The sequence below is a fragment of the Ursus arctos genome, unplaced genomic scaffold (genome assembly GCF_023065955.2).
Source record: "Ursus arctos isolate Adak ecotype North America unplaced genomic scaffold, UrsArc2.0 scaffold_24, whole genome shotgun sequence".
Classification (NCBI taxonomy): Eukaryota; Metazoa; Chordata; class Mammalia; order Carnivora; family Ursidae; genus Ursus; species Ursus arctos.
The window spans coordinates 34,140,647-34,164,245 of record NW_026622919.1 but is presented as its reverse complement, the minus strand read 5'-3'; the positions used below and the strand labels follow the sequence as shown (position 1 = coordinate 34,164,245).

Below are 23,599 nucleotides of genomic sequence, written 5' to 3'. Positions count from 1 at the left end.
CATTATCTCCTCCAGTGCCGTCCATGTTGTAGCAAATGTTGAGAACTCATTCTTTCTGATTGCTGAGTAATATTCCATTGTATATATGGACCACAACTTCTTAATCCAGTCATCTGCTGCAGGGCATCTCGGCTCCTTCCACGATTTAGCTATTGTGGACAATGCTGCTATGAACATTGGGGTGCATATGGCCCTTCTCTTCACTACGTCTGTATCTTTGGGGTAAACACCCAGTAGTGCAATGGCTGGATCATAGGGTAGCTCAATTTTTAACTTTTTAAGGGACCTCCACACGGTTTTCCAGAGTGGCTGTACCAACTTGCATTCCCACCAACAATGTAGGAGGGATCCCCTTTCTCCACATCCTCTCCAACAATTGTTGTTTCTTGCCTTGTCTATTTTTGCCATTCTAACTGGCGTAAGGTGGTATCTCAGTGTGGTTTTGATTTGAATTTCCTTGATGGCTAATGATTTTGAACATTTTTTCATGTGTCTGTTAGCCATTTGTATGTCTTCATTGGAAAAGTGTCTGTTCATATCTTCTGCCCATTTTTTGATTTGTTTATTTGTTTCTCATGTATTGAGTTTGAGAAGTTCTTTGTAGATCTTGGATACCAGTCCTTTATCTGTAGTGTCATTTGCAAATATATTCTCCCATTCCGTGGGCTGCCTCTTAGTTTTTCTGACTGTTTCCTTGGCTGTGCAGAAACTTTTAATCTTGATGAAGTCCCATAAATTCATTTTATCTTTTGTTTCTCTTGCCTTTGGGGATGTGTCATGAAAAAGGTTGCTTTGGCCGATGTCGTAGAGGTTGCTGCCTATGTTCTCCTCTAGAATCAAAAAAACTTTTAAACTAGGGGAATTAAAGTTGAGGTCTTGAATAAAGACTTGAGAGTTTTAATCCTCTAAAAATACTCCATAGCCTAAGAACTGACATTTTCCAGTTAATTAGCCATATATTCTAATGATCCTAACATTTTCAACTTGCAGGGCAAACATGACTTTTCAATCTCTCCATACCCAATTTCAAAGAACATCTCAATAAAGCAATCATTAAAAAAATTAGCTCCATCACTGTATACATTTTTGGTATGAATTTTTTTTCACTGTTTGGTAATTTTAGGATCCAGACCGATAATTTAACTATGAGTTTGTTAGAATGTGGTTCTATCTCCAAGATATTTCTTCAATCTGGCTCATTACACTGGCCAGATACTGGTCTAAATGTTTGCGGAGATGACAGAGGACCTCAATGAACGCTAACTTTCCTGCCTTTCACTTTTGTTGATTCTAAAGTTGTTCTCCCAAAGATTTTTACACAACCATCCAGGACTAAAGGGATGTCGGGGCGCCTGGGTGGCTCAGTCGTTAAGCGTCTGCCTTTGGCTCAGGGAGTGATCCCAGCGTTCTGGGATCGAGCCCCACATCAGGCTCCTCCGCTAGGAGCCTGCTTCTTCCTCTCCCACTCCCCCTGCTTGTGTTCCCTCTCTCGCTGGCTGTCTCTCTCTCTAATAAATAAATAAAATCTTTAAAAAAAAAAAAAAAGGACTAAAGGGATGTCAACCTTAACATTCATCGAGATCACACTCTCTTGTTAGAGATGTTCTTTGGTCACAATTCTGGGTTGCAGTTTATATTCCATGGGACTACCAAAGGATAAATGCTGAGTGGTTTTTTTAGAAAAGAAAGTTCTGAAGTTCCTCCAGCAAACTGTCTCTATGACCAATACAAAGAATTATTCTAAGACTAAAGGAAATGATCATGAAAATGTGTTGGCAAAGAAAGTATATGTGCATGTGTAAGACAGCTAAAACACACATGTGCAAGTGAGAAGTTAAACAAGAGTCTGTACTGATGGAACAGTCCTATATCCTGATAGTAATGACAGTTGTAGGAATCTTTACATGCAATCAACTGCACAGAAACACACAGACACACATACACAGGAGTATATGTAAAAACTTGAAAATTAAATAAGGTATATAGTTAACAGTATTAAACCAGTGTCAATTTCTAGTTTTGATATTGTCTGTGAATCTACAATCATTTAAAAAAAAATTTTTTTTAAAGATTGCATTTATTTATTTGACAGAGACAGAGCGCGCACAAAAAAGGGGAGAGCAGCAGAGGGAGAAGCAGGCTCCCCACTGAGCAGGGAGCCCGATGTGGGGCTCAATCCCAGGGTCCTGGGATCGTGACCTGAACCGAAGGCAGATGCCCAACCGAGCCACCCAGGCACCCCATCGAAAAATTTTTAAATAGAAAGTGAGAAGGGTAGCAATAACTTTAATAAGTAGTTGCCTGAAACGTACTTATCTATGTAGATTTGTAAACAACATATAACATATTATATAAACCTTAAACATTTTTCTCTATGTAACATATAAAAGCTTCGCAGATTCCTTTCCCATGTATGTTTTCAGTATTTTCCTAACATTCACATGAGGAAACACAAGATTACCCTTATTTTAGAGCCTCAAAACAGACCCCAAAAGGATTAAGTCCCATGTCACAGCATATGGTATGCTGGTGAAAGAGGCTGCTGGCACATGACACGTAGCAAGGTATACAGTGTGGATCCACAGACACAGGATTCTAAACTTTTAGTACACTACCAGCTATGGGACTAGAGCAAGTTAAGTTTTCTGAATCCTTCCTCATTCGTAAAGTGCTGTTAGTACCATCACAATACTGAAATGTTGTGAGGATTTAGAAAGGTAACATTTAGGGGCACCTGGGTGCTCAGTCGGTTAAGTGTCCCACTCTTAATTTCAGCTCAGGTTATGATCTCAAGGTTGTGAGATTGAGCCCTTTGTCAGGGGCAGAGAGATTCTCTCTCCCTCTGCCCCTCCTCCTCCCGCCAAAGACGACATTTAAATGCCTACTGTAGGGGCACCTGGGTGGCTCAGTCAGTTAAGCATCTGCCTTCGGCTCAGGTCGTGATCCCTGGTCCTCAGCAAGGAGCCTGCTTCTCTCCCTCCCTCTGCCACTCCCTCTGCTTGTACTCTCTCTCTCTCTCTCTCTCTCAAATAAATAAATAAATAAATAAAATCTTAAAAAAAAAAAAAAATTTATGCCTACTTTAGTGTTTGGCCCAAAGTTAACATTCAATAAATCACACCTAATTTTTCCGATGTTTTTCTCATAATCTCCTTATGTAGACTTTGGGAATGCCCTGCTCAAATCTTTTGTTAGTAGGTTTAATACAAGTCATATTATAGGACAAAACACTCCTCTATTTTACTATTACTTACCTAAAACAAAGCCAACCTGAATGGCTTTTTCTTTTACTGCAGCATCTGACTCTGCTATGTAAGAGCACCGCCTACTGAATGAGTAGGCCAAGACTGAAGCAACTTTCACACCATGATCCATCAAAGCCTGGAAACAATGATGAAGCAAATGTCTGCAAGAGAAGAGGTTATTTTATAAAGGTAACATATCTTATAGTTTTAGAAAGTGCTAGCTTGTTTTTTTAAAAAATAACAGTACCATTATTTCCTAGATGGAACAAGATAAAAAACCTTTTGCCTTATGAATCATGAGGCTACAATAATCCATAATTTAGCCTAATATCTTTTTTAGTAGATCACTGAGTGATCCTGTATGTGTAAACCAACGGTAGTAAAGAGTAAAACTAACTTTTAAAAACCAAATCATCTTATAATTCAACAATAACCCAATTCAGAAATGGGCAATGGTTTTGAATAGAGATTTCGCCAAAGAAAATATACAAATGACCAATAAGCACAGGAAAGATGATCAACATCATTAATCATTAGGGACATGCAAACCAAAATCACACCCAGTAGGATGTGATTACTATTCTAAAAAAATGATGGCAAAAATATGTAAACATTGGAACTCTCCTACATTGAGAGTAGGAATGTAAAATGGCACAGCTACTATGGAAAATAGTTTTGAGGTTACTAAAAAAGTTAAACATAGGGTGATCATATGTATACACCCTAGTTATATATACAAAAAAACTGAAAACATAATGTCCACACAAAATCTTGTCCATAAATGTTCACAAGCAGCATTATCAGAATAGCCAAACAGCCAAAACGTTCATCAACAGATGACTAGATAAACAAAACATAGTATATTCATACAATAGAAAATTATTCAGCCATAAAAGAAAGAAGTACTGATATAAGCAACAACATGAATAAACCTTCAAAACATTATAAGTAAAAGAAGCCAGTCAGAAAAGACCATATACTGTATGATTCCTTTTATATGAAGTGTCTAGAAAAGGTAAAATCAGAGACAGAAAGTTGATTAATGGTAGGCCAGGGTAAGAGGAAATAGGAAGTGATTGTTAATGGGTACAGGGTTTCTTTTTGGGGTGATGAAAATGTTCTAGAATTAGACAGTGGTGATGGCTGCAAAACCTTGTGAATATGCTAAAAGCCACTGAATTGTACAATTTAAAATGGTGAATGTGGTGGTATGTGAATTATATCTCAATAAAAAATTTTTAAATAACAAAATTGTAAATAATGGAATCACTGCTTTGGATAAAGGGGAAAAGAGTCAAACTACATGCTTTTAGTTTCACAAATATATTAAACACTTACCAAGGGATTTGGACTTGGTGAAAGATAACCTGAGAGATGAAAGAGAGGTATTCCACTAAATCTTTACAACGGCCAAGTTTAGAATTGGATAGAGAAATTCAAATCCCAGAAAGCTAATCTTTTCTTAGAGAATGTTTTTAAAAAGTTTTTCTGTAGCCTTCTTTTACCAAAATGAAGTTCTCATTTATGTTTTTTTTTACAGATTAATTTTAATTATTCAACTGAAAGTTTCTCTATAGTACAAAGGCCACATTTCCAAGTTACCCCTGAACAGTGAAATTATGTTAATTATTTACTTGACTATTTTATCATTCTTCTCTAAAATACAAAATTCACGAAGAAGAGGCGTTGTAGATCTTATTCACTGCCATAACCCCAGCATTTTGAGCAGTACCTAACACATACTAGGCATTCAACAAGTATATACTTAATTTGTTGAACAAATGAAACAACTTGGCAATATTCATATTAGAGATTAGCAGTATTTTGTAAAAACTACGTTCTTATTTTCTTAGGGTTAGGAAAAAGAAATGGCTTTTAAAGCAAATTTCAGGAAGAATGCTAAAGAGAATAGCAAGTATAATCAAAGGCTGTGTCACCTATACCTGTATGTGGCTCTTACTACATGGTAACAGCTACAATGGGGAAGATGAATTCAATCTCCTTTTCTTGAACACAAAAAGCAAGGTGGTTGATGGTTTCACAACAATGGGAGCGCACTTAATGCCACTGAAGTACACTTAACAAGTTACAATGGTAAAATTCAGGTACGTATAGTTTACCATAATCTTTAAAAAGTGATTTTACCTTTTATCCAAAGCTCTCAATACTTTAGCAAAAACTTCCAATTCACAAAACTCACTGCCCAGTTGACATAAGCGTCCCTGTTGGTAAAGCTGAAATGAAAATGAAAAAGGTAATTTAAAAATGTTAATTTTAATTTCTACTTTAGTTATACTTATGGATATAATTTGATGGACTTCATATTTGATGATTTAATGGCTACTACCCAAAGTCAGTATGATCACATAGCAGTATCAGGAAATATATTTCTGCTAGGAGAAATATAACACTAAATTAACAAAATTAACAATATTTTTTAGGGGGGGGGAAGGGGCAGAGGGAAAGACACAATCCTAATCAGGCTCCATGCCCAGTGTGAAGCATGAACATAGGGCTCAATCTCACAATCCTGGGATCATGACCCAAGCTGAAACCAAGAGTCAAATGCTTAACTGACCCAAGCACACCTAAATTAACAAATTTCTACAATTCATATAAAACATTTTAATACTTGTATATAAAGTTAAAAATTAATATTTATAAAATAATATCTGGTGCATGTTAAATACTACAAAGTGCTACATAATTTATTAAACTTAAAAAGTTATGGGGCTCAGTCAGTTAAGCATGGGCCTTCAGCTCAGGTCATGATCTCAGGGTCCTGGGATGGAGCCTCATGTCAGGCTCCCTGGTCAGCAGGGAGTCTGCTTCTCCCTTTCCCTCTGCTCCTCTCCTGCTCATGCTCTCTCTCTCTTTCTCAAATAAATAAGTAAAATCTTTAAATAAACATAAAAAGCTATATTCAAGAAACTTTTAAAATTAACTTTTTTCCTTAAACAAAACTGGCTAGTTAATGTAAAATTATCAAAATAACCCATGTTCTTTTTTTAAAAATTTCTTTACTATGTTATGTTAGTCACCATACAGCACATCCTTAGTTTTTGATGTAGTGTTCCATGATTCATTGTTTGCGTATAACACCCAGTGCTCCATGCAATACGTGCCCTCCTTAATACCCATTGCCAGGCTAGCCCCTCCCCCCCCTAAAACCCTCAGTTTGTTTCCCAGAGTCCATAGCCTCTCGTAGTTCATTCCCCCTTCTGTTTACTCCCCCTTCATTCTTCCTTTCCTTCTCCTACCGATCTCCCTGCTATTTCTTATGTTCCACAAATGAGTGAAACCATATGATAACTGTCTTTCTCTGCTTGACTTATTTCACTTAGCATAATCTCCTCCAGTCCCATCCATGTTGCGGCGAATGTGGGGTAATCGTTCTTTCTGATAGCTGAGTAATATTTCATTGTATGTATGGACCACATCTTCTTTATCCATTCGTCTGTTGAAGGGCATCTCAGCTCCTTCCACAGTTTAGTGATTGTGGACAATGCTGCTATGAATATTGGGGTGCATATGGCCCTTTATCTTCACTACGTCTGTATCTTTGGGGTAAATACCCAGTAGTGCAATTGCTGGGTCATAGGGTAGCTCTATTTTTAACTTTTTTGAGGGACGTCCGCACTGTTTTCCAAAGTGGCTGTACCAACTTGTATTCCCACCAACAGTGTAAAAGGGTTCCCCTTTCTCCACATCCTCTCCAACATTTGTTATTTCTTGCCTTGTCGATTTTTGCCATTCTAACTGGCGTAAGGTGGTAACTCAGTGTGGTTTTGATTTGAATTTCCCTGATGGCTAATGATTTTGAACATTTTTTCATGTGTCAGTTAGCCATTTGTATGTCTTCATTAAAATAACCCAGGTTCTATCAACAGACACCCAACCATCTGAGCCACCCAGGCACCCCTAGGCACTTAACTCTTAGCTCAGTTGATAGAACAAGGGTTTCAGAAAGAGGACAAGATCTAGAATTCGTTTGCCAAATGGGCCAGTTAACTTTGTGCTGGGAAAATATACCACAAACTCAGTCAGCTAGTTCTTGGGTATAAATCACTAGTCACAATGGAAGCCAGGTCAAATTAGGTAGATATTTTAATGCAAATCATTAATGACAGCTGTGAAAAATCCCTAACAACTGCTGAAGAGTAGAAGAGACAAGGGACCACACATGCCCAGGAAGGCAAGGCAGAAATGTTGTTTTCACACAAAATGGTTAGATACTCATATTAACAGTAAACCTTTGTAAGGAATGATTATTTTGGAGATGATTATGTTTTCTGCTATAGAAAGAGCTTCCAAGAATGTACACAGTAAAAGTCACTATTATTAATCACTATCACACTGACTTTGACTATTAACCAAAAGAGAATAACTCGGGGAAAATAAAGCTGAGTATTTATAACCTAATCCCTATTTGGGGGCTTAGCAATGTGATAAATTTTTGATCTGGGGCAGAAAAACAAATTCAGTTAACAAAATAAATATCTACACATAGTCCAAAAACAGTACAGAACAAAAAAATTTTTGCTTCTTACCGAAATAACTCATCATTAGCAAAATTAAGGCTTAGAGTTTAAGACAGGAGAAATGAAAACAAGTTGTACAACTTTTTTTGCCTATACTCACTAGTCAAGTAAAGACAGTTAACCTTGTATGTTCTACGACTCACAGTATCCCTTTACTGGCTAAAAATTGGTATACCCTACTAAATGGGATTTGAAACTAAAATTTAGAGAAGTTGCTTCCTTAGTTATAATCATAAATATATTGTAAATATGCCCTTATTAACACAACCCCCCCTTCACTCAGCTGTTCAATTTTTCTAGCTAAAAATGGGTTCACATTTAAATCTGGGAAGAGGGTAATGATTTAATTGTTTCAAATTATCCTTACCAGGTTTATGCAAAAAATACAAATTTACACATTCTATGAACAGGATTTGTGGACACTGATTCAGAATAAAAGTAGCATTTAATGCTTACAAAGATCTAACGTGCCAGGTAGTGTTCTAAGTGCTTTTCATAAGTAACTCATTCTTTCCTTTCATAGATAAGGAAATTGAGGCATATAAAGTTAAATAACTTGCTCAAAACCACACAATCAAGAAGTGGTAAAGAACAGATCTGGCCCAGGCAGTCTGTCTTTACATCCATGTTCTTAATAACTTACAATAGACTGCTTCTTGAAGATAATCTATTAGGAAGTAAGAGTACATATAAAAGGGTAATATTTAACATTTTATAGAATAGAAGATTTAAAGAATAATTCCTTCATAGATTCATACAACTTATGGAGTAGAGCTTGGAGAAAAGGAAACTGAGGCTCCAGATTCCTTGGTAATGATTCTGATTAGATTTTTAAAAATCTGACTTATTTCAGTTCATTATTACAGTGTTTCATATTCTTTTCTTCTTCTTCTTCTTTTTTTTTTTTAAAGATATTATTTATTTGCCAGAGAGAGCAAAAGCGCACAAGCAGGGGGTAGTAGCAAGCAGAGGGAGAAGCAGGCTCCCCGATGAACAAGGAGCCCCATGCGGGACTCTATCCCAAGACCCTGGGATCATGACCTGAGCCAAAGGCAGCCGCTTAACCGACTGAGCCACCCAGGCATCCCAACAGTGTTTCATATTCTGCACCCAAAGAATAATGAGGCTATTAATAGGACTTTATGAACTACTTTTAGCTATTGGTTCTTTAAGGAAAATAGCTTATTTTTAGAAGTAGGTAAACTACCTCCCAACAGGTGTGAAAACAGACAATAAAATAAAACAAGAACAGGGACGCCTGGATGGCTCAGTTAAGGGTCCGACTCTTGATTTCCACTCAGGTCATGATCTCAGGGTTGTGAGATCAAGCCCCACATTGGGCTCGTGCTGGGAGTGGAGTCTGTTTAAGATTCTTTCTCTGCCCCTCACCCTACCTAAAGAGAAAAAACCCACCTAGAACAATATTGTACAGGTATGAAGACAAACCAGTCAATGCAACAAAATGCAAAGTTCAAAAGCAGACCTCGGTATGTGTAAAAAATCAGCATATGACAAAAGAAAAAAATTTTAAATCACTGAAGAAGCAGCTAATAAAGAGTACATAAAAATGGGGAAACAAAGTAAGATGCCTCCTGATAAAATATAGCAGAAATAAATTTCAGACTTAAATCACAGTAGTGTTAAAGGTCACCTGGTAAACGCTGCCTTTTGAAACATTGTTATCACAGGCAAAAATCATAAAGTAAGAGATAAGTGATTACATAGAACCCTAAAATGCCCATAAATATAAAATATTATAAACTATTATAAACAATTTAAAATACAACAAAACTGAGTAAAATATTAGTAACATACACGTATGAGAGTTAGTATCTTTAAGACACAAAGGGATGAAACTCCTGCGGATGTTTTAGAAGAAAAGGCTTCCAGAGATCAGAGTAAAAATTTTATATTGAAGGAAAAACTATTGCAAGGCCAAAGCAAACAGCCCCAAACCCAGAAAACTCTTTGGGAGATAAACATGGGGATAAAGGCTTCCTTAACCCAAGGGATTTTTAATTGGCATGGGTGCTTTCCCAGCCAATTCAAGATCACCACAGGCTAAGAGTGAACTGCTTAGTTTTGACAACAGATTAGCATACAAAATAATCTAAGCTAATTCCCAACAACAAAAACTTGGAAAGGTCTAGAAAAAAATATAAAAGAAACTGAGTTCAAACTATGGTCTAAGATTAACTATGAAAAGTCACACACAGACACAATCTATGAAACTCATGTACCTCACTCAAGTTTGAACTTACCCCCTCTTTAAGAGTCATTAAAGGGCAAAAATCTTCAGAAATGAAAAGGAATTATCAAGGAAAAATTACCATGACACATAAAATGAACAAGCTTCAGAAAATTGAATACTATAACTCCACTTTTGTTTTTAAATTACATATCTACAATTATATATATATGTACATTTAAAAAAAAATCTGGACGAAATTCAATAAACTGTACATCCATGAAATAGGGTTTCCATTTCAAATCTTCCACCTGGATTACTGCAAAGGTTTGGTAAAAACTGGCTTCTCCATAAGCACTCTTGTCCACTTCCAATGAACTGTCCAAACAGTAGCCAGAATGATCTTTTTAAAATGTAAATTATTGCATGCCATTCCTTGTTTAAAACTTTTCAAGGGCAGTGTCACTGTGAACGTAATTCAAAATCTTTAATGTGGATTATGAGTCCCTAAAAGTCCTCTGACTCCTGCCTATTTTTCAAACCTCATCTTTTTACCATTCTTTCTCCCTATCCCTACATTCCTGCCACATTAGCTTTCTTTTAGCTCTACCTTACCTCGGGACTTTGGCACACAGACGCTACTGCCCCCACGTGAAGCATGAGTACCATGATTCTTTGCCTGGTTTATCTGTATCTCTTCCTAATGGTCTCAACTAATATGTCGCTTCCTCATAGAGACCTTCCCTTGACTCCCCAATCTAAATTCTGTTCCCTGTTATACTTTCTCATGACATGTTGTATTTTTCCTCCATAGTAGCATCAAAACATGCATACAGTTACCACTATATCCCCAATACCTAGCACAAGCTCCTAGTATTAGATACACATTCAGTGCTTTCTGAATCCATAACCAAAACTGGTAGTGATCTACTCTGGATGGAACTCAACCTCAGAAGAAACAAAGTGCCCAAATTCATCTAAAGAAGTTGACACTTAGGGAAAAGCCCCAACTTCATACATAGTTACTTACTGTCTCTTACCCACACTGTAATCACCTTATTAGGCATAATCTTAGGTCCTGTCTCTACAGCACTCTGTATAGAATAGTGCTCATGCAATAAACTCTGAGAACAAATGTAAATGCAAACTTAATATGCTAGTGATGAAGAACATAAACTGCCAGAAACTACATGGAAAAATCTAGAACAAAATCTAAATAACAGCTACTTAAATTTATAGATAAAAATACGTGTTTCCTATTTTAACATTTAGCTTACTGAACCTGTTTTATCTTTGATTTTTCACATCAAAGGCAAGAAAACTGCAGCTAGGAATATTCTACCTATTATTTGTTTTTATCAAGATAATAAATATTAGGAACATTTGTGCAAGACACTGTGCTAGGTATTAGAGATATAGTGGTGACTACCACTACAGGAATACAAACTCAGTAATAATTGTCTTCTGATCTCAAAAAAAAAAAAAAAAAAAAAAACCACCATAGGATCTGTTACAGCAGAAAAATAATGTTCACGGATTATACAATGGAGATAAGCAGAGTGTTTTAGTAGCACAAATAAAATATCTATATCCACTCTAAGAAAAATTTCAGCTGAGTTTTTAAGAGGAACAGAAGTAAAGCTTCTGGCAGTAGGGCAGACAGCAGTGACACGTCATGAAAACTTTCCAGCTCCTTTTCAAACAAAGGGAACTGCTGAATAAAGTATCAGAAAATAACTTTTGGATAAATAGCTGAGTTTGAAACCAAGACCAAAAACTTCACAGCTGTCAAAAATTAAGAAGACACATACTTTTCAAAAACAGCTTTGGGAAAGGAAGAAAAACAGAATACGTTATACCTCTGAATGATTGTGGGTAGAGTGCAAACACCAGATAGGAAGGAGTCCAGGCAGCAGATCCTGTTAAGCAAAGGGACCTGGAGCTGAACTACCTACCTAAGCCAGGAATAAAAGAGTCAAGAACATTCACAGCCTTAAAAGTCTGTTATAAAAAACTGAAACCTCCAACCTAAGACTGAAAAATCAGTCCAAATTCATACTACCTAAATGATTTACAGACCCCAAACCCAGAACCTGGTATTAAAAACTGGTCTGAAACTGGTGAAACCCATGAAGTCCCCACAGATACAAAAGCTAGAACACCTTGAAGGGATGATGAAAATGTTTTATAATCGTTATCACTGAAATCTAGACTGCAGGAAACTCTGTAGTGTCTATAGGACAAAGGATCCTGTTTCTTCAACAAATAAATTGCAAAGATATGAAAACAGATGGAAAGGGAACCTACAGATCAAGAGAGACTTAAGAGAGAGATCAACCAACACAAGGTACAGAACTTATCTGGACCCTGATCCAAACAAGCAAACTGTAAAAATGCATATTTATTTGACATCTGAAAGTGAAAACTGGAACAATGACTAGATAATAACAAAAAGTTGAATTACTATTAAATTTTTTTAGGTGTTATAGTACTACAGTAACTACTAAAACATTTACAGATAAAATTATATGATGGCTAGATTTGCTTCCAAATAGTATAGGAAAGGGGGGTATGGGTAGGAGAACAGATTTACCAACAGGACTGGCCAAAAATTGTTAACTGTTAAAGCTGGGTGATGGACACACGGAGGTCCATTATTTTACCTTTTTTAAAAAAGATTTTATTTATTTATCTGAGAGAGCGAGAGCGAGAGAGCCTGAAAGCACGAACAAGGGGAGGGGCAGAAGGAGAGGGAGAAGCAGACTCCATGCGGAGCAGGGAACCCCACATGGGGCTTGATACCAGGACCCTGGGATCATGACCTGAGCTGAAGGTAGATGCTTAACTGACTGAGTCACCCACGCGCCCCTATTCTACTTTTTGTGTTTCATTTTTTCACTCAGGTGTGTGTGTGTGTGTTTAAAGATTTTATTTATTTATTTGAGAGAAAGGGAGGGAGAGAGAGTTAGAGCACAGAGGGAGAGTGAGAGAGAGAAGCAGACTCTGCAGAGCAGAGAGCCCAATGTGACACTCGATTCCAGGACCCTGAGATCATGACCTGAGCTGAAAGCAGATACTTGACCGACTGAGCCACCCAGGTGCCCCTGTGTTTAATTTTTTCAATAAAAGGTTTTTAAAAAGAGTGTATCCTTTATCTCCAAACAAATGTATCCTTTACCTCTAAAATAAGTGAAATTAGCAATATTTTGTTTTATCAAATACACATGTACTATCTTCACTTGTAAGATACATTTATTCTTGTTCTCTAATCTCAAAATTCATCTAAAATGTAGCTCTGAATAAATTCACACTGGAATACAACTTAATATTCATTTCCTTTGGTCCTTTTTAAAAAAACTATTTGGTTTTTTTTTTTTAAGATTTTATTTATTTGATGGGGGGGAGAGAGAGAGCAAGCACAAGGCAGGGGAGTGGGAGAGGGAGAAGCAGGCTCCCCTCTGAGTAGGGAGCTGGATATGGGTCTTGATCCCAGGACCCTGGGATCATGACCTGAGTCGAAGGCAGCCGTTTAAAAGACAGAGCCACCCAGGCACCCCAGTCCTTTTTTTTTTTTTTTTTAAAAGATTTTATTTAAATTCAAGTTAGTTAACATATGGTGTAGAATTAGTTTCAGGGGTAAAATTTAGTGATTCATCAGTTGCATATAACACCCAGTGCTCATTACATCAAGCGCCCTCCTCAGCGTCCATCACCCCAATTACCCCATGCCCCCTACCCACCTCCCCTCCAGCAACCCTTAGTTTGTTTCCTATAGTTAAGGGTTTCTTATGGTTTGCCTCTCTCTGTCTCTCTCTCTTTTTTTTAATCTTATTTTAGTTTCCTTTCCTTCCTCTATGTTCCTCTGTTTTGTTTCTTAAATCCCATGTATAAGTGAAACCATATGGTATTTGTCTTTCTCTGATTTACTTCACTTAGCATAATATACTCTAGTTCCTCCTTCGGTCTTATGTTGTATATTATATGTAAAGTTCTGTAACTGATTACATTGTAATCTCAGATTATAAATTCCTGGATTAAATCAAGTACCACAGAAGTATTTCAACATAACACACATGTAATTAAAAGGTAAATGCTTTCTTCTGAAGGTAAGCCAATACTTAAATGTCTTGCTTCTTATTAACATTTTAATTTCTTAGTTGCTCTACACTCATTGGTTCTACGACATACTTTTTAAAAAAAATACAACTGACCAACATATGATTATTCGTATCTTGCAGGGCAAATTGCTTTGCTTATTGCTAAGTAAGCCAAAAGGTTAAGTGAACATGCTCATATTCTTTTTTTTTTAATCTTTTTTAAAATATTTATTTATTTATTTATTTATTTATTTATTTATTTATTTATTCGACAGAGAGACACAGCCAGTGAGAGAGGGAACACAAGCAGGGGGACTGGGAGAGGAAGAAGCGGGCTTCCAGCAGAGGAGCCTGATGTGGGGCTCGATCCCATAACGCCGGGATCACGCCCTGAGCCGAAGGCAGACTCTTAACGACTGAGCCACCCAGGCGCCCCGAACATGTTCATATTCTTAAAAAGCACAAGGAGCAGTTAACACTCAAATAAGAGGGCAAACCTTTACTAAAGTTTAAAAATGCTGTCCACATATGAAGGTGTTATTAGATCCACAACCATTAAACAAGAAATTAAGAGCTTTTCCCCCAATCACTATGAGAATGAACTTAAGTCTAGTTAGTATCCAGAATCTGTAACTCTATCCCTTATTTGATGGGTCAATCACATAATTTGCATGATTATGTTAATGGTGGAAGAGGCTACCACGATACAAATGGAAGACCAAAAAATCTAGTTAGTACTAATATCTAACAATGGTAACAACAACAACCACCAGCCATATATAGCTCAATATGTGTCCGTGATCTCTACATTTTGGCTAAGAAGTTTCTTAGCTTCTCTTCTTAAAGTTTCATTACCGATCCGAGGTGAAAATTAGGTGTATCCATGAAGCAGTAGAAAAACAGTAGTATAGGGGCACCTGGGTGGCACAGCGGTTAAGCGTCTGCCTTCGGCTCAGGGCGTGATCCCAGCGTTATGGGATTGAGCCCCACATCAGGCTCCTCCTCTATGAGCCTGCTTCTTCCTCTCCCACTCCCCCTACTTGTGTTCCCTCTCTCGCTGGCTGTCTCTATCTCTGTCGAATAAATAAATAAAATCTTAAAAAAAAAAAAAAAAAAAGAAAAACAGTAGTATAGTTCTAAGAAATACATTCTGTCTCTTAAGAAGACTCATTCTGTATTCTAGATAACCAACTTTAAACAATGTTTCCTCTGATTTCAGAATTACATGTTTTTAGAAAAATTAGAAAATATGGAAAAGAATTTATAAAAAAGAAAATTCACACAATTTTACCATCTAGAAAAAAATCACTGTCAACATAATGGCACATTTCTTTTTAGTCCTCTTTCTCTTATTGATTTGTAGGAGTTCTGAGTGTGTTTCATAAACTTCAGTACTCCATCATGTAAGTTAAAAACTTTAACTTCCATTTCACATTTTTAAGTTCTTAAACTTGGTTCCAAAATACATTCTGGGGATTTTAAGTCTACACTGAATATACACCCTTAGAGAAATCTTATCTTTAAAATCGTGAATTTTTCAAACTAGAAACAAAATATGTCTCTTCAACATTTACTGAAAACTTCTGGATTTCTGTACACTTCCTTTTAGATTTACTCCACAGCATTTTTCCTGTTATTATTTTGAGTATATGCTTTCCTATACTGCATACAGAAAAATTTAAGAATTTTAAGGGGTGTCTGGGTGGCTCAACTGGTTAAGCGTCTGCCTTCAGCTCAGGTCATGATCCCAGGGTCCTGGGATCGAGCCCCACAACAGGCTCCCTACTCAGCAGGGAGTTTACTTCTCTCTCTACCCCCTGCTGTGCTCTCTCATGCTCTCTGTCAAATAAATAAATAAATAAATAAATAAATAAATAAAATCTTTTAAAAATAAATAAATAAAATAAAATATAATCTTAAAAACAAAAAGAAAAATCAGTCTGGCTTCAGTGGCCAAAAGAAACAACAACAACAAAAAATAATGATACTGATAATAGAAGATACCTTATTGTGGTTCTGATTTTAATTAGAATGCTTTAAATGTTTCACCACTAAGTATTCTTGTTTATATATGTGTATTACCTCTTGATTAGGTATATGTTTATAACGTCAATCTATATTTCTTATTAAAAGTCTAAAGGGGGGTGCCTGGGTGGCTCAGTCGTTAAGCGTCTGCCTTCAGCTCAGGGCGTGATCCCGGCGTTCTGGGATCGAGCCCCATGTCAGGCTCTTCTGCTGGGAGCCTGCTTCTTCCTCTCCCACTCCCCCTGCTTGTGTTCCCTCTCTCGCTGGCTGTCTCTCTTTCTTTTGAATGAATAAATAAAATCTTAAAAAAAAAAAAAGTCTAAAGGAAGTTAGGTTTTTATATTATGATGATAGTTTTCCTGTCCTATTAATATGGTAAATTATATTAAGATATGCAGATTTGCATTTGTTATTATTTTATCTAGAATTTTTGCCTCACGATTCACAAGTGAGGTTTTCTAGAGATGTTCTTTTTGTTCCTTTTTAGGTTTATATCAGTGTTATACTGACCTCTACTTTTTTTAATTGGAAAGAATTAGGTTCGTTTAGAACAAATTAAGTATCAGTAGCATCAACTCTTCTCTGAATATACTCAAGAAAGTGCCTCAAGTCAGTGGGAGTTCTTGTTTGCTGAGGGAGGAGGCAGATGGACAAAAGAAGTTTAATTTCTTAGTTTCTTTCATGGTTTTTAGCCTATTAACTTTTAGTTTGGTCATTTGTATTTTCCTAGAAACATAATTTCAGTAAGGTTTTCAGACAGATTAGCTTTGAATTATATAAGCTCTTCTAAAGAAGCCATTCTACAATTTAAAAAAGCTACTTTCTGGGACGCCTGGGTGGCTTAGTCGGTTAAGCATCCGCTGTCGGCTCAGGTCACGATCTCTGGGCCCTGGGATCAAGCCCTGCATTGGGCTTCCTGCTCAGCAGGGAGTCTCCTTCTCTCTCTCTCCCTCTGCCCCACCCCACTGCTCCTTCTTTCTCAAATAAATAAAATCTTAAAAAAAAAAAAAAAGCTACTTTCCAGAGCTCCTGGGTGGCTCAGTGGGCTGATTTCGGCTCAGACTGTGATCTCAGGGTTGTGAGGTCGAGCCCCACATGAAGCCCAGCACTGGGCCATGCTCAGTGGAGAATCTGCTTGAGATTCTCTACCTCCCCCCCTTGTGTGCTCACACACTCTCTAAAACAATCTTTTTTAAAAAGCTACTTTCCCCCTTTCCATTGTATCTGTTTGCTTTTTCTTTTTTCTTAATTTTGAGAATGAGAGCTTTCTCTCATGTTTCTTGATTTGGCTAGCTACTGAATCAACTATTTAATTAGTTGAATTATTTATTTTTTTAATTAAACTACAACTTATTTCTCATTCACACTGACAAATATTTGAGAGTATCAGTTTTTAGGCTATTCTCTTGGCATAATTTTCTGTCCAGGTATCTTAAAAATTCTATTTTACTTCTTTTATATATTAAAATAATACATGGTTATAAAAATCCAAGTATTAAAATAAAACAGAAAGGATATATGTACAAAGTATAAAGCAACTGCAATCCTACCCCTTGAATAAATACCACTAAAATTTTGTGTTCCTCTAGATTCTTTTTTTAATGCACATAGAAACACACACTTATAGGGGCGCCTGGGTGGCTCTGAGTCTGTGGAGCATCTGACTCTTGATCTCAGGTCCTGATCTCAAGGTCATGAGTTCAAGCTCTGCACTGGGCATAGAGCCTACTTAAAAAAACAAACAACATACACATATATTCCCCTACATAAAAAACAAAAACAAAGAGGACTATGTTATACATACTACTTTGTAGCAAGCTTTTTATTCTCCCAACTAGATGTGCCCTGGCATCTCTACCCCAGTATATACAGCACCCTCGTTCTTTATAACCGCAGTACAATATTCCATTCCTGTTTGATTAGCATATGGTTTGTATCCAATTTTTGCCATCATAAACGATATTGTAGTGAACATCCCTGAACAGAACTTTCTCCACACTCCACAAGCATTCCTGTAGGAAAAAAAAGTCTCTAAATAGTACTGTGGTTAAAGGGTATGAGTGATTTCAATCTTTAAACCTCAACAGTAAGTGAAGATGGATGTTGTATTTTTAAAATCTTTTTACTGAAATAAACAGAGAACACACAACTCATATTTAAAATATAACACTCAATAAATTTTCACAAAGTAAAAACACATATAACCAACATCCAGATCAGGAAACAGAATATTATCAGAATTTCAGACACCTCCCTTTGTGCCGTGTAATCACTATCCTCTAAGGGTAACCTCTTCTGACTTCCAACACTTTTGATTAATTTTGCACATTTCTTTTTAAATTTTTTTTTTGAGATTTTATTTATTTATTTGACAGAGAGACAGAGAGAGAACACAAGTAGGCAGAGTGACAGGCAGAGGGAGAGGGAGAAGCAGGCTCTCAGCCGAGCAGGGAGACCAAGGCAGGGCTCAATCCCAGGACCCTGGGATCATGACCCAAGCCAAAGGAAGACACCCAACCGAGCCACCCAGGCACTGCGTTTTTGTACATTTTTTAAAAAAAGATTTATTTATTTGAGAGAGAGAAAGAGCGTGTATGCATGGGGGGGAGGTAGAGGGAGATGGAGAGCCTGATGCGGGCCTGATCCCAAGACCCTGAGATCATGACCTGAGCTGGAATCAAGAGTCAGACGCTTAACCAACCAAGCCATCCAGGGATCCCGTGTTTCCGTACACTGTATAAACGGAATCATACACAATATACCCACAGTTTCCAAATTGCACCAAGGGTGCCTGGGGAACAGCAAGGAACTTTAATTTTGAGAGAAATGATACCCAACATCTGTATTAAACCATACCAACTACTAGATTGCTATATTCTTTTCAGTGATGTCTAATCTTTGTTAATAAGCTGCGTTTTCAGTGGTTGGTATAATAATAAGTAACGTATAAAAGTCAACATGGAACAGGGGCGCCTGGGCGGCTCAACTGGTTAACTGTCTGACTTCAGCTAAGGTCATCATCTCAGGTCCTGGGATCAAGTCCCATGTTGGGTTCCGTACCCAGTGGGGAGTCTGCTTGTCCCTCTGCCCTTCCCCCCTAGCCCCATACTCTCTCTCTAAAATAAATAAATAAAACCTTTAAAAAAATTCATTGTGGAACAGAAAATGACAGTGGTGGGTGTCCAATGGATTCCAAGATTTGAGAAATTGTACAGTGCTGAACATACATATCCCAATAATAAGTAATTGTGTTATGGGGTGCCTGGGTGGCTCAGTTGGTTAAGCGTCTGCCTTGGGCTAGGCAGGGTCATGATCCACGAGTCCTGGGATCCAGCTCCATGTCCGGCTTCCCGCTCAGCAGAGAGTCTGCTGCTCCCTCTCCCTCTGCCCCTCCCTACCACCCGTGCTCTCAATCTCTAATAATTAAAATCTTAAAAAAAAGTAAGTAATTGTGTTTAACAATAAAATAAAAATACTATTTTTTCTTTCAATTTCTGTGCATTATTTTTTTAATGGCTCTTAAGTTGTTAGGACACATTATTAGGTTGTTTGTATCTACTACTTAATAAATAGAACTGTTAGGTATTTCTTTTGGCCTAGGAGTGCCATGAACCAACTGCTGGGAAGGGAGAAAGTCTGGGAGCCTTTGGTGTATACTCCTGTCACTGGATTCTTATTCTCAATATCACTTGTGAGATTCATTCATGTTGTGTCAAGCAGTTGCAGTTCATTCATTTTCTTTCTTTTTTTTTTTTTTTAAAGTAGGCTCTAAACCCAACCTGGGGCTTGATCTCATAACCCTGAGATCATGATCTGAGTCAAAATCAATAGTCGGGACGTTTAACTGACTGAGCCACCCAGGCGCCCCCAGTTTGCTTTCTATATTTAAGAGTCTTTTTTGTTTTGAAATTTTTAAAACATTTTATGTATGTATGTATGTATGTATGTATGTATTTGAGAGATGGTGGGAAGAGAGGGACAAGCAGACTTTGCAGTGAGCCCAACATAGGGCTGATCCCAGAACCCTGAGAGCATGACCTGAGCCAAAATCAAGAGTTGGAGACTTAAGCGACTGAGCTACCCAGGTGCCCCCATTTTGAACGTTCTTAAGTGCACATTTCTTGAAGTGGAATTACTGTGTTACAGGGTATGTACATGCTTGGTTTTAGTAGACAATGCTAATTTTCCAAAACAGTTCATCGATTTACTCTCCCACTAACAATGTTTGAGTTCTGTTTCCTCCATGTCCTTACTAACATTTTTTTTCATTTAGTTATTCTGAGGAATGCAATGTAAGACAGCAATTTCCCTGAAGACAAAATGAGGTTGAGTCCCTTTTCAAAAGTTTGATTGGTCCTTTAAATATACTCTTTTCAGATGCCTACTCAAGTTCTTTTCCCATTAAAAAAAAAAAAGAGGGTTATTTTTCATTTCCTTAGTATTAGTTCTTTAGATGCAGGATGAGTCCTTCATTAGACATATGTCCTGCAAGTATCTTTTCCCACTTCTACCACTCTGTGCTTGGCTTTTCACTTTCTCAATGGTATCTTTTCATGAATAGATGTTCTCGATCTTAATATAGTCCAATTTATCAAACTATCTTTATAATTAGGCCATTTTCTATACTATTAAATAAATCTTTGCTGACATAGTGAAAACTGTTTTCCTAAAAAACTGTTTTTCACATGTAGGTCAGCAAACCATCCAAAAATGATTACCATGTATGGTATAAGGTAAGGTCATACTATTTTTCCTCCAAATGGATACCTATTTGACCAATACCATTAACTTGACTTTCCTTTCCCTACTATACCACTGTGTTACTTGTATCATAAGTCAGGTGACAGTATATGTATCAGTCTGTTTCTGGAATGTTTTACTCCACTGGTCTATTTGTCTTATCCATGTGCCAATACCATATTATTTTAATTGCACTGGCTTGATATTTGGTAATGTGAGTTGTTCAGATTTTCTTCCTTCTTCCTCATGACTGCCTTGGCTTGATTCTCCATTTCAGTTGAGCATTTTTTTATGTTTACTGGCCTTTCATATCTTCCCCTTCTATGAGCTATCTGTCAGGTCTTCTGGAAATGAGTTGGTTACTCTTTACATACTGATTAGTATTAGATCTTTCTGTATTAGAAAATACACCCCTTATCTGTCAAATATTGTCATTTCCATCGTCTTTTAAAAAATGCTTATAATTTTTCCCCTATTTTTTAAATGTACTTAAAAGTATCAATTTCTTTTTTTTGTTCTAGGTTTTGGTTTCATGCTTAGAAAAGCCTTCCCCATGCCAAGATGACATTACAATGTTGGCCATTGTAACAGAGGACTTCGACTGTTACATTACTTATTTTTATAATGTTTGACATTTTTTAAATTTGTAAAGTACTTTAGTAATTTTTAAAAGATTTTATTTATTTATTTGACAGAGCGCGTGTGCACGCGTGAGCAGGGGAAGGGGCAAAGGGAGAAGCAGACTCCCCACTGAGCAGGGAGCCCAATGCTGGACTCAATCCCAGGACTCCTAGATCATGACCTGAGCCAAAGGCAACCTCTTAACTGCCTGAGCCACCCAGGCGCCCTTAATAATTTTTTTAAAGAAGAAATTTCAGTCATTTCCCACTGCAAGATACTGATCCAATAATTTATTGATACTTTTCTAAAAGATTTTATTTATTTGAGAGGGGGTGGGGAGGAGTAGAGGGAGAGGGAGAAGGACAAGCAGACTCTCTGAGCTGTGCTTACAACTCCACACCGGGCTTGATCTCATGACCCTGAGATCATGACCTGAGCCAAAATCAAGAGCTGGATGCTTAACCCACTTAAGCCACCCAGGCACCCCTATTCTGAAACTTTTATGATTTCATTTGCCATATTAAATCTTTTTTTGTTGTTGTTTTTAAACACTTTATCCATTTATTTTATACAGAGAGTGAGTGAGTGAGAAAGTGGGGAGAAAGGCAGAGGGAAAGGGAGAGAGAGAGAATCTTAATCAGACTCCATACCAAGCATAGAGCCCAGTACAGGGCTTGATCCCACAATCCTGAGATCATAACCTGAGCTGAAAGGAAGAGTCGAATGCTTAACAGACAGCCACCCAGGTGTCCCAGTCATATTTAAATCTTTAATTCACCTGGAAGTCATTTGAATACATAGTGAGTTGGAGGCCTTTTTTCCCCCCCAAATAGCCAGTTGCCCAAGGTATTTTTAGATATTTCCCCCATTTAATTTACAGCATTGTCTCATAGCTTTATCATTTAACAAATTCTTTAATATGCTTTGTTTTCTATCTAGACTGCTTACTATGTTCTATAATTTATCTCTCTGTTGTTCTTGTGCCAAATCTACACTGTTTTAAAATATGTAGCTTTCTAATACACTTTATTATCTTATAACACACATCTCTCCTAAGTATTGTGCAAATTCAAAATTTCTTTGACTCATTTATTCTCATACAGTCAAGTCCCCCAGACGAACTTCATACTTAATCACTTTCTTATACCAATAAAGTTCTGAGTACCTGATTCATATATCAGATAAATTCACAGCTTAAACTGAGATGAGCTAACATTATTTATAACATATTACCTTACCATCCAGAGATACATGGTACGGTGGGCTATTTATGGTCTTTTATACCCCTCCCCCATAGTTTTAGTTCTCAATTTATTAATCCCAAGAGCTCTTTATATGAAAAGATTATTAACTCTTTGGCTGTCAAATATGTTGCAAGAATTTGTTTTCAATTTGTTAACAATTAAAAGATTATCAGAATATTAGTTCAGGCACTATATAGCTATACAACAGAAATACACGTAGAAAAAGTCAGGCATTAATGGTTTTCAGCATAAGACTTACAATTATAATAAAAGCCAAAATCGCTAAGGTTAAGACTGAAAATAATAAATAGAACACATTATGGAAACACTTCACCTACCGAAAACTTAACTCTATGACCAATTTTGTAATTGGAATAGGACACAAAATAGACCATTCAGCAGTTTAAAAGATCATAAACCTCATTCTTTAAAAAACCCAGCCCTTCACTATATTGTTTTCACTTGGTATACAATTCTATGATTCTATTTATCTTTCCATTTCTATGCCTAAATGATTGAGCACCCTTGGTTAAAAGCTATTCAGATTCAAAGACATTATTTTGTAACATATGGATTTTTACTGAACCATCTATACCACCTGTCATTTTTTAAAATTTTATTTTTTCCACCTGTCATTTTTTTAAAAAACGATTTATTTATTTGAGAGAGAGACAGCGCATGGGGTGGGGGCACAGGGGCAGAGGGAGAGGGAAAGAATAGACTCCCTGGTGACCACAGAGCCTGATGCCAGGCTGGATCTCACCACCCTGAGATCATGACCTGAGTTGAAATCAAGATTCAGACACTTAACTGACTGAGCCACCCAGGCACTCCCCACCCATCATTTTTTAAAACACATTTTTAGTGAACTTCCCTTCCCATATACATCAGCAGCCAT

The 23,599-nt window shown here is 37.0% G+C and overlaps 1 protein-coding gene across 1 annotated transcript in view; it reads right to left on the bottom strand.

Moving 5' to 3' along the window:
- The window catches only part of APPBP2 (amyloid beta precursor protein binding protein 2), a 55,645-nt gene that overhangs the window by 28,778 nt on the left and 3,268 nt on the right, over positions 1-23,599 (bottom strand). Inside the window, exons 2-3 of the mRNA XM_026517506.4 lie at positions 5,391-5,479; positions 3,255-3,406 (exon numbers count right to left, since the gene is read on the bottom strand). Of these exons, the coding sequence (XP_026373291.1) occupies positions 3,255-3,406; positions 5,391-5,479 (241 nt within the window). The remainder of the gene's footprint in view (positions 1-3,254; positions 3,407-5,390; positions 5,480-23,599) is intronic.